Source organism: Leiobunum rupestre, chromosome 8, assembly GCF_980474605.1.
Source record: "Leiobunum rupestre chromosome 8, qqLeiRupe1.1.hap1, whole genome shotgun sequence".
In the NCBI taxonomy this organism is placed as follows: domain Eukaryota; kingdom Metazoa; phylum Arthropoda; class Arachnida; order Opiliones; family Sclerosomatidae; genus Leiobunum; species Leiobunum rupestre.
In genome coordinates, this window is record NC_143391.1 from 19,491,812 (window position 1) to 19,504,107 (window position 12,296).

At 38.7% G+C, this 12,296-nt stretch overlaps 1 protein-coding gene across 13 annotated transcripts in view; it reads right to left on the minus strand.

The window, feature by feature from the left end:
- Positions 1–12,296, minus strand: part of LOC149932663 (uncharacterized) — a 234,450-nt gene that overhangs the window by 10,269 nt on the left and 211,885 nt on the right. For 7 of the 13 annotated variants that reach the window (XM_090155703.1, XM_090155708.1, XM_090155704.1 and 4 more), the window contains 7 exons: positions 11,354–11,469; positions 10,936–11,286; positions 10,782–10,859; positions 10,533–10,706; positions 10,129–10,437; positions 9,902–10,019; positions 8,082–9,608 (listed from right to left, as the gene is read on the minus strand). In XM_090155703.1, the coding sequence (XP_090011829.1) occupies positions 8,824–9,608; positions 9,902–10,019; positions 10,129–10,437; positions 10,533–10,706; positions 10,782–10,859; positions 10,936–11,286; positions 11,354–11,469 (1,931 nt within the window). In that variant the 3' untranslated portion in view covers positions 8,082–8,823. Of the gene's footprint in view, positions 1–1,896; positions 1,930–4,996; positions 7,893–8,081; positions 9,609–9,901; positions 10,020–10,128; positions 10,438–10,532; positions 10,707–10,781; positions 10,860–10,935; positions 11,287–11,353; positions 11,470–12,296 lie in introns of those variants that run through there. The other 6 variants (XM_090155711.1, XM_090155715.1, XM_090155713.1 and 3 more) reach the window with 5 other exon arrangements.

The following is a 12,296-nucleotide window of genomic DNA, read 5'->3' on the forward strand; positions in this document are numbered from 1 at the left end:
GGGGAAGGGCTAGTTTTATGACCACCTAAACAGTGGTCTACCGGCTGCCGACATGTTCGGTACTCTTACTTAAAACTTTAATTAACAAGAACAAACATATCAGCTTGATTAAATCTAGATTAGATTTTTTAATCTTGATTTCCCTGATTTAATCTTGATTACCCTCATTTAATCACGATTACCCTGATTTAATCATTTTACTATGATTAAGACGCAGCCAAAATGGAAGTGACCTGCCCCTCGGAAAAATCTAATCGACGAATGTCATTCCTTGATTAAAATGCCTATAAAAATCCATTGCAGGGGAAACTTTTAGAAATCATGTCAAAATAAAAATTTTAAAAACAATCCTTAAAAGTCAGGAAATTTTTGAAAAAAACATTATAGATGGGGCCTCTAAATCAGGCTGGGCCTACGTGCAGAAAATTCTTGGCGGGGCTACTGACTGTTAGGTTTTAGAAATTGTTGGTACCTGTGATACGCGATGTGGCGATGAGTCAAATTACTTTAGACGAAACTAAAAGATGCATAATATTAAATGAGCATAAATAATATTTAACCAACTAAATCCTTTTTCCTAGAGTAGAGCCCATTTAGCCCATGCCTTAAGACGGCCCCGAGCTGTATTACGCACGTTAGTGGAAATTACGGGCAAGTCAATTTGGTAAGAAATCTCGGGTTTTCTTGCAAGAAATCGGGCGTTGGAAAAATTGTTCCCCGCACCATTGAATTGAAGCTACATCTTTATAGCCTCTATATGTTATTTCGAATCGCTTAGAATCCATCACTGTCAAAGTTAAATGCGTACAATCTAGGGGTTTTATAAACATGATCACATTTGTTTCTTACTTCTTGGTTAAATTCTTAATTTCCACAATTCATATTCCGATTTCAATGGAAAAAAACAGTTCTCATAAGGTGAAAAGAAAACTGCTTGTGGCTAAACCACGGCCAAGTTCTCTCATCGATTGCGCAAAAAAGTTGCGATTCAAATTGGCCTAAAACTGCACGGGGCTGTTGGATAGTTTTAAAGTTATGACGTTTTTCGAACTCCACAACGTCATCGCTTTAGTTTTATTAATGGCCGCTACTTCCAGATAATACTTTTTTTATGCCCAAAAATAATGTATTTAATCCGCGGGCATTATGTAGGGGGAAATAGCTTAGCCTTCGAGCGTGAGGAAGATTGGGAGCCACGATAAAAATCGTCGGAACATAGTGTAAATATTTGCTTTAAAGGGGAACGGCCAAGCTTTTCCAAATATGGCCTTATTTCCGTATCAAAATATTAACAAGACGTTCAATATACTAACACGTACCTTTTTTTGCCTTGAAAAAATAGCTTTTGGCCCAAAAAGTTGAAACGAAAAATAACGCTAGGTGTTTGGGTTTGAATTTTCGCCGCCATCTTAGGGGCTGCCGCCAGCGCCCCTAACCTCGTATGAGCGATTTGCGAACTATCCTAACTTTTAAAATCGCACAATTTAGGCTTAGGTCTCTTATAACTGGAACGCGCCACGCGTGCGAAACAAATTTTTCGCGTCTTCAGCAGCGCACGCTTTTACGTTGTTTTTCTGTGTCACCGACTTCTCACCAGATGTCCCGAAATTTCTTAATTTTATTAAAAATTAACCACTCAATATTTTTTGATGCGGTTTTCGTCATAAATTTTAATTTTTAATGGGCTATAGGGCTATCTAACTGGTTGAAGCTTGACCGTTCCCCTTTAACATCGAATGTCTTTGACTCTCAGTAAAAAGAAGTATATGCCGGTGACACACCCCAGAATAGTCTTTGTCCGTGAATTAATGAAGCGCTTACGGAAATACGTTTTGTTCAAGCATTAAAAGCGTACGTATGTGCTAATAAAAATGAAAAGATCAATGACAATCAGCCTCCAGTTTTATTGCCATCCAAGTAACCATCTCCCTTGATAACAAATCAAAAACCGAGTTTTAAATTAGGTTCAGGCTCTGACAAGTCATCAAATATCGCGGAAACAAAAATTACAATTCATATATAAAAACTTTTCCGAGTCGTAATTCCACGAAATCAAGTCGCCTATTTTTTTATTTAACCATTTTCATTTCCCTTTGGAAGAACTGAAGGTTGGAAAGTGACACCCACACAATAGGGCGGGGGGGGGGGGGGTGAAAATTAAGACGATGAAATTTTTGAGAAAATGATTAACTAAAAATAAACTGTTTTGCGTTTTCATTCATTCGCAATAAGATTGTTTCTTTAAAAAAATCGGTGAACTTAATTAGAGTGTGACTAGGACGTTTAACTCTCCAGCCTTGAGTTTCAACAAATCATTTTTTATTATTATCATCAATGAATTATTCTCGCAAATATACCTTCCAAAGGAAATAAACAAAAATCAACGCGGTATAATAAAATTTGAAAGTTCCGAAAAATGTAACCATCAATCGAAGCAAATAGGTCAATCTTTTTTTTTCACGTTTTATTTTTTGTAATGGAACCAAAACACTGGACGCCCAGCTTGACCCCGATATTTTGGATATTCCCGAAATTTATTTGCGGGATTTACTTTAATCTCTAACAATTATTTTTTTTTCATCCATTTCGTAAAAAATCGAAAATGATGATTTGATTCTCGAACCCTTCGGATGGCAGAAATTGACAAGCAATATATTACATTTACACATCTACCCTGAGCCTTTGTGTTACGCTGATTTTTTTAAATGCAATCAGATATAACACTGTCAAACACAAATATTTTTTAATATATATTACAGTCTAAAGATAACACATTTTTTTGTTTGCACAAGTTGTTATTTCTTCTGGAACAATACAATATTCGTTGACAACTATATGCATTTTCTATCGTTAAAATGAATTATTCAGAAATTAAAAACAAATCTGACCAAATGAATATCGTTTTCTTTAAAGGGCACCAAATGATCGAGTCCTCGCGAGCCCTTTAAAATAAAAAAGAATTCCCAACAGAGTTGAAACCTTTATTTAACTTTACGTTTATTACATGATATTGTTGACGAAATCGTCGTTCCGTTGGTTATTTTGTTTTTACAATATTTTTGATTGAGGGTTTTAACGAACGGAACAACAATTCCGTCTTCATTTCTAAAGAAAATGTTTTCAAACTTTCGTAACGTTCGAATTAGATTTAAAACAAAAATTGAAATAACATTGATGACGCGATTACACTCAGTTCGATTTAATTCTCGCGTTTGATTTGTATTTGTTGTACTTAAAAACGGTTTTTTCATTTTGAATAATAAGAGTGCGCACAGTGTGAGCGCGTAAATAATACTGCTTTTGGATAATTTCGCCCGTCTGCTGAAGCGAAAATTTTAAATATGGAAAAGAATCAGCAACGTAAAGGTAGTGAATGTATCGGGGTTGTTTGATTAGATATATCTCAATAAGGGTGTTTGTCAGGGCGTACAACGCGTTTCTGCACCCTCCGCTGAGGGGTTTTAAGATCAATTTTACATTTTTATACTCGATTGGAAGCCACAAGTAAAAATAAAGCCAATTCGAACTTTATATCAAATTTCCCCTTCAACTCCCTTTTTCAATTATTTGTTATTTCCCAAATTAATTTGAAACGACAAATAAATGATGTGTTTTGATTTACATTTTTGTTTATATATACTTTAATTTTTGTACCCCAGTTTTTCTGAATTTCTTTTTTTTGTTTTGATTTTAATTAGAATTAAAACGTTATTTGTGAAGAAAACAATTTGACCAAAAATATATATATACTTGGGGCGGGTAAATTATCGATATAACCGTTCTAAAGGTTAATTTCCATTTTCCGAGACTCGTACAAATCTCCCAAATTATTTTGGCGTAAATAAAATTTCCACCGATATAAAAACATTTTTTTTTGAAAGTACAATTATGTACAAAAATTTAATAAATTGGGGGGAAAGGGGGGGGGGGGAGGAGTTTACGTTTTTTGGATTTTATCTAATTTTTAAATTGACCCGTTTGCGAGAAAGTTCTTTTTGATTGGTTTGAATTTTTTTTGTTAAACAATTGAATTCCCTAATTTAATAGGACGATTCAGGCCTGGCGTAAGTTTTGATTGGTTGTCCGCGAACCAGCCGTACGCGCAGGCGCGCCCTTAGCCAATAATTTGTAAGTAAATTATAAGATAAATATAGAAAATATCCGAGAAATGGGTAGAAATTTACCTATCCGCGTTTTCGTTTAAAGTAAATGAAGTTTATTTTCTTAACTATAAAATAATGACGATGAGTTTGGTCTGATAATACACCGAGATGCTAAGAGCTAAATGTTCCCTCCTAAATATAAACTATTTATATTTTGATTCGAAACTCCACGAAAAAGTAAAAACCAACATGCTAAAATCAATTCGTAACCGAATAGGGCAACTAAATATTATAACCAGTTATGATATTTTTTTAAATTTTGATAATTTCTACGCTGCAATATACAGTGCCAACATTTACTATTTTGTAGTTTTTAATTTAGTTTTGTAGCGAGATTTTCTCAACATTGTTTTCGTATTTTTATTAATTTTGTTTTCACCTTTAGGAACTTGTTATTTTTCTTTCGAATAAGCACCAGAGAGGAAGGCCATGTGTACACTTACAAGTTAGTTTGATTCAAATTTATTATTTTTAACGATGAAATAAATGAAAGGGTATTTGTTGCGTTGTATATCACGTGAAAAATTATAACGCTAATTACCGCGTTGCCATTATAAGCTAAATATACGATTTATTTTAAATTCAAACGGACGAAAAACCTTTATTTTAAAATATTAGTTTTCGTATATAGTTCTTAAAACAATTTAATTAATTAATTTATTTTTATGAATTATAAAGTTTTTGAAATCAATGGAAATTTTCGAACTAAAGTAAAATGAAACCGTATTTTCAACTTTAAGGCGAAATATATTAAAGGAGGGGTTTTAAAATTCAACTTCTTTCTCTTTGGCACACTTTTATTAGCATATTTTTTAATGTTAGACCAAACTATGAATGAAAATGATTCAAAAATAAAAGATAAAGGAAATAGATAACAAAAAAGACCCGTTTTGAAATATTTGAAATTCCCTGCACTAATCAGATTTCACCCACACCGAACTCGTTTGATATTATTTTAAATGACCGAGGCTTTACTCTCAATTTTCGGTACATAAACTACTTTTATTTTTTTCATATTTTTATTTCACCCGTAGAAATCTATCATTTTTATTTTTAATATAGATTTTTTTATTTGTAACGGTATTACGGGGGTAGTTATGGGAAATATACTTATTTTGATTTTAGGTTTGAAATAATTCCCCGAGAATTAATTAAAGGGGAGGGGGGGGGGAGGGTAAACGTCCGTCTTATTTTTTTAAAAATTGTTTTTGTAAATACGAAAAATTTCGCGATTGTTTCATTTCATTTCTCAAATATTAATTTCACTCGTAAACAAAAACTTGACGATTAATTTGAGTAAAGTTCCCAAAAAATGGGCTGTTTTTTATTTTATATTTAAGGCAGCCGACTCTCACTGACCAATCTCCTATTAGGTTTAAGTGTTACTCAGTATTTGTATTTTTTTGTATGTGTGCAGGTACACGAAGAATTTAAAATTAAAATTTTAACATTATTGCATTCAATTACAGTGTATATAAAAATCAAAGGACGAGGTATTTTTTTTTTATCTCCAAAACACGTAACTACAGCAACATAACGTTACTTTTTTATTTTAAAAATGGGGGAGAGCGCGGGGGGATGATAATATTTTGTTATTTTAAACTTTATACACGTATTTTTGATTTTGGTTTTCCTTCGAAATATATTACAAAATTGGAGGGGGGGGGGGGGTGATCGGAATAAAATATATCTTAAAAGATTAAAGGTAGCGGGATTTATAACCTGAGTGAATCGACGATTTTATTTACTTTTAAAATTATGAAATATAAACAAAAAAAGTCCCTGAAGGATATAGTTCACGCAACTTTTTCCTTTTCGTAAATTAAAAAAAATGACTGTATATTTAGATAAGTTTATCTCACAATATTTACCTGTTTATGTTTTGTTTTGTAATGTTCGGAAAAATCACTAATATTTTCTACCACGATTATAACCCGCATATCTATAGCTCAAATATATTTTTTAATTTTTTATCGAAGATTATTTTTTTTATCATATCACTTATGGTGACTGAATATACCCACCAGTAGCTTTTGCCCTGAGTGTTACGTTTTGTTTTTCTTATAAAGATCAGTTTTTTTTATAGTTTTTTTTATCTGTAACCGCTACAATATTTGTTTCTTTTATATTATTCCGGCCACAATGAAAAAATAATGTTTGGAAAAAAGGCGCATCTCTTTCGAGATTAAACGCGCAACCCGTAATTGTTTTCTTTTTTGTTTGTTTTAAATCTATGTATAGGACACCATTGTTTATAAATTGTTTATCTTCTTATTCTCCGTGACGCGAACCTGAGCAAAATGCAGGGTGGAAACTGTAGTTTCTCGTTGAATTTTAAACCATTTTTTTTAGTAGTATTAGTGATAATACGGCTCGGAGAAGGTAGGGTTATTCAATCGTTTTACAGGAAGTATCGCGTTTCGACGCGCGTCAAAAAGCGTGATTTTCCATAGAACAATTGGATAGTACGAACTTGAACGGCCCGTATAAGAACAGCCTTCCAATTTAACGTCGTAACGTATCCGTTCCGCGTTTGACGGCACGCGGAAAGGCGACGTTAAGGAATTGACAGCCACGACTGTTCGTAGTCGGTTACGGAAGTCGGCGGAGTTACCACTTTCTACCAGAAGACGAGTAAGTAGTTCCCGCTTAATAACGGGGACTTTGACGCTCTGGCGAAGTAGAGTAGTAACGCTAACCGCGGACTTAAATATCCGACGTGGCTCGTACGAAGAAAATCAGTCGAATTGGTTAAATCGAATTTATAAACTACAAAAAAAAATATCATCAACGTTTTCGGGTTTTTGATGAAATTATAAACTTTGTAAGGTTTGATTTTGATTTAAAAAAAAAGTCTTTTAAGTCGTCGAAATAAAATATCTATAAATACTTAATAGCTCCACCTCCATCCCCATCAATGACGTGTAACAGTTTCTAAACTTTTTTTCAATATTTACAAAAGGTTTCGTTTTGTATTTTTGATAATGATTCTCAAATAGTAGAATTTGTTTTCTTATCCCTCTCGAGTTTCTGTTCGACCAAATACCGAGACAAAGGAAGGAGCGTTTTGTCTTTTTGAGACGGAAAAATTTGAGCCACCGAGTGATTTTTTTCTTAACTTCTAATAAATGGGATGGACTCCCGAATAAAAAAAAAATTAAACAAGTTTTTTTTTAAGCTTTCACCCGAAACTTTGTTTTCGTCCCATCAATTTGCTCAACCAATAATCGATTCCTCGTGATATACACGTATCTGTCCTTCGACGAATTCGTAAAACGTCCATTTCCGTTTTCGTTTCGCGTTCTCACAGTCCTATTTTAAATAGTTCAGGCAAATAACATTTTGCCACGTAAATATGCGTTTCTCTTTTTTTTATCGCGAAACATTTCGAAATATTTTTGATGAGGTATTTTATAGTGGCATTCGCTGCGTTGTTATTTTTTTTAATATTTCTACAATACGCAGCTTCTAATACAAAAAACAGTCAAGCTAAAAATTTGTAACTATCTTTACCGTCCATATATATATATACTTTATATATACCTGTGTTGAGATTACACGAACTTAAAAAAGTGAAAGTTCCAATAAGTTTTGAGGTAGCCAGAGTTTTATATATATATTTATACTTTTATAGTTTTTTTTCTTGAAGCTTTTTCCGACGCTGTGGTGGTGGGAGATGCTGGGTGTGAGGTATTTAACTAGAGGAGTTTGCGAGTATTCGTTGAAATACTTCGTAAAAATTAGGTTGGCAGTGGTGAAAATAAAAATTGTGCAAATCGTTGGGTTTTTTGTTAATAGTTTCAATTTATATAAAAACATTTTTATATATTTTTTTTAACATTGAGTGGGAAAGTTTTTTTTTGCAACTGGCCAAAAAAACGAAGCGTTTTTCCTCAAGTTGATTTTGGGATGTTTAAATATATTTTCTTAAAATTTTCGCGCCACTTATAACTTATGAGGTATTACAGCTTTTGTTCCCTGAGTCGCCGCAGAGTGTGCTCGTGATTCAATTTTTTTATGAGACAAAAAAAAAGTAAAAATTTTTAAAAGTAATTTGAAGAAAAAATAAATGACCGATCGCGTTTTCCCGCCTTAAAAACTATTTAATTTAAGGTGGTTAAAATTAAAAGAAAACGTGATCGGTCGTAAACGGTGTTTAAAACAATTAATTTTTTTAACGGTGAAAAACCAAAATGGATCATGCGCTTCTCTGCATATGTGAATTTACATCAAGGCCGATAAAGAGCTCAATATTATTTTTTCTTTACAACAAATTGACTTATGGATCTGATATGATTTTTTTTTATAATAGGAACTGTGTTATGGCCAACATTTTAATTCTAAAACTATTTTTGTTTTTGTATTTTCTCTTTTATAATCATTTCGAAAGCGGGTCAACGGAGAGCGACCCGCCGCGATAATCATATTTCGAAAAAAGATGAGAAATGCTAAAAATAGATTTATCTTTTTCCCCGTGTCGTTCGCTTTCCACCGCGTCTTCCAACTTTTCTTATTTGTCTATTTTAGAAGTTTATTTTGTTGAATTTATATATAAATGGGGGTGGGGTTTGGGATGAGGTGAATGGGGGGTGTTTTCTTTAGTGGGGGGGGGGCGGGGGGGGGGCGAGGTATTTCGTATTATAATTATATCGAGGAGGAACTATCGTTCTGTTTTGATGTTGGCTAGGCCGAGAAGCGCGGGTGGGACCCGATTCGTAATGACGCTTGAGGTATTGTTGGTTGTTGCCAGGTTGATTGAGGTAGCAGGTTGAGCAGAACTAGAAGAGGCGTGGGGTGGTAAGTGGCTGCTGATGGAACCGAGGGGGGGCAAGGCGCCGCCCACCCCACCCCCGCCTCCCATAGGCGGAGAGGCGGCCCTCGAAGCCGCGGGTGACGCCGAACCGATACACAATGAGGTAGCTGAGGTGGTGGCGTTTGTGGAAGTGGCGCCTAGCGCCAAAGCGCTACCGCCCGTCAAGGCCAAGGGCACTGGCGAGCCGACGGGCGAGGACAGAGGAGGAGAGTTGGACGCGCCTCCCGGCGGGGGATTGATCCTCTTCTCCTTCTGGCGCCTGTTGCAGAACCAGACCCGCACCACTTCCTTCTCCATCGACAAATTGTCCGCCAGCATCGTGATCTCCTCCGAGGTCGGCTTCGGGTTCTGGCAGAAAGCCCTCTCCAGCGCAACGCGAACACTCGTCTCGATGCTCGTCCTCTTCTTGCGACGCCTGCCGATCGACTCCGGCGTGGTGTGGGCGCTGGTCAGCGCCGACGGATTGTTCAAGGAAGCGTCCGCGTCCTCCAGCCACCGCTGGAGCAAAGGCTTCAATTTGCACATATTCTTAAAACTCAGGTTCAGGGCTTCGAACCGCGAGATGGTCGTCTGACTGAAGTCGTTGCCATAGAGTTTGCCCATGGCTAATCCGACGTCGCCCTGAGTAAAGCCTTCGAGGAAGAAACGACCCCGAAACAAAGTCAACGTAATTAGTATCATTTACGTGCCACTCGTACCGCGATTAAAAGACCCAGAAGCGAAACCTGACGAGCGACCAAAGCGAATATACCATGCTCAATAACAAAAAAGGACAGTTCACCGAGTAAAATAAGACGATCGCGTAAGGATAGATTTTAATGGCGAGGAACGAAAGGGTTTTTGGAACTTAAGGAAAACCAAAAATAGAGAATAGCAAAATCTGTAGTGACGCGCGTTTTAACAGTGTCGCGAAGAACAGACTCACCTAGCTTTATCCTCCTTTGTTTGAAGGTTTTGGCAAATTGTTCGAGTTCCTCCAAATCCGTCATCTCTTCGGGACTGGGTTCGCTGGGTCGTGACTTGACGTGATGAGTTACGGATGGCTAAAGATAATTAAATAGATTATTGCCGATCAACTACACCGTCGCGACGCGTACTATGCCAACGAGGGCGAGTGTGAGAAGCAGAATCTCTCTACGGCGGGACACCTACCTTACTTTGCAGAAGAGAATTAACCTTTTGACTATGAGGCGAATGTTGCTGGTGGGACTGACTTTGCGCCTGATGCGCTTGCGCGGGTGACGAATGTTGCTGTTGCGCTTGCTGATGTTGTTGCTGCTGCTGCTGGTGTTGTTGTTGCTGCTGCTGGTGTTTTTGTTGTTGCAACTGCTGCAATTGTTGGTGAGCGGCGGCCACCGCTTGCGAAGAAAGGACAGATTGGGGAAGAGAAGCGGCCGCTTGAGTCGCCTGAAGTTGAAGGTTCTGAAGACTTTGTTGCATGATACCCTGTTGCAGCAGGCCCTGCGACAACGCGAACGGGATAAATTAGATTTCTACCAAAGATCTCGTCTCTCGACGGAAGATTGAGAAAACTAAACGAGGGAACGAGGCAGAACCACCTGGTTTTGAAGAAAAAGCTGGGCTTGGACATTTGGAGGTAGTTGACCAGGAAGAAAGACGAACTGCTGCATACTCTGGAGGTTCTGCTGGTGTTGTTGGAGCTGTTGTTGTAGTTGCTGGATGTCCTGAGGACTCAACTGCAAACCAGGTATACCAGAGACCCCCGGAACCTGAGAATTTCCCCCAACGAAATATTAGCACGCATTCGCTCGGAAATCGCGAAGTTTAAACGGATTAATAATGACCTTCCCAACTTGCAACTGCTGAGCCAACTGAGCTGGTAGCAACATGGGCTGTTGCCCCTGTGCGCCAGCCACCATCAACTAAAAAAGCGAAGGAAACGATTAGAGGAGACTGTATATTCGCGGGTAAGGCGCGAAGTGAAAAGCGAATAGGCACCTGGTTGAGCGACAATTGACCGGCCGCGGCTGCCACCAGCGCAGCCGCCGTCATACTAGAGGAGGACAGCGAGGAGGGCGGGCTGGCCGGAAGCGCGCCCGTCGCGCCCGCCGAAGACGAGGCCGGAGAGTGTTGCTGGGAGCCCGGGCCCCCGGATGAGACGGACGAAGTAGGAGAAGAATGATTCGAGGTAGTAATGTTGGGCGCCGCTTGACCGTTCGGCGTACCGCTACTTCGGCCACCGACCAGCGTCGGCTGGTTCCGGTGCAACTGACCGGAATGTTGCGCGTACGGGTGATGCGGGACTGTGGCGTCAAAAGGTTCTTCGTCCTCTTCGTCTTCGTCCATGGCCTATCATCGCGAATAAAAAAATATTCTTTTTAGCCATAGTCCATTTATGAATAAGAACTGGTCTTACAAGATTAAGAGCTTTGTCCGAATCCACACTGTCTCCATCTTGACCAAGGTCAGCTGAGTCGTGACTAGTAATACTGTCTTGGGTATCGTTGGATAAATCGCCGTTCATTCCTGCATCTGCCAACGAATACGAAATATTAATATAAGTCGCCAAATATATTGAGATAAAGCAATTTAAAATGAAGTACGTTTATAAGGGGTGAAAAACAATATACAGAACTAGGGGCGCGTGTTTCGAATTAGGTTTTCCTTTTCGGGGATGGGATACGAGCGGAGCGGCTCGTTTCCAGGAGTCGTAAAAAGGGCTAAGAGCCGTCGCATTATCACTGGTGTATATAGGTAGGCGTTAAAATAAAAGGAAGCCAATTTTGACAGCCTTCCCTTATTCTCGGGCGCACACACTAGCGCGCGCTGTAATCGGGCGCGCCAAAAAGAATTGGAAGGAGAGGGAGGGAGCCGACATATTCGTTTTCGCGCGTTGCCAAACATTAAAAGGCGTCGGGCTGGTTCCTCTCCTTCGCGAGCGACGTTAAAAGTAGAATGCCACTTTTTCTCCCTCTCTTTTTGTCGCTCTTGGCGCAAATTGAATTTCGCTCTCTCGTCGCCGGGTTCGGGACCCCGCGCCACAGCCCGAAAGAGCAGTCCAAGAGCCCCAGACGTCCAAAGGACAGCTAGTAAGTCCGTCTCTTCGCCGGGGTCCACCCGCGCTTTTTTACGCTCCCTCTTAACCTTCGACCCATTCAATCCGGCAGATACTGGAAGGTCCTCACAACCAGCATCCGGCGGTAGGGCTCGAGCGAGGGCGGAAGAGACCGAACCCCGCTATTACCGGGCTCCCTAACTACGCCACCCTTCGCGCGGGGACTCCAGAGAGGTTCGCCTCGACGCGGAAAAAAAAACCCCTCTTTCGCCCGCTCACACCCTTACTAGCTGTCAATGGCAGA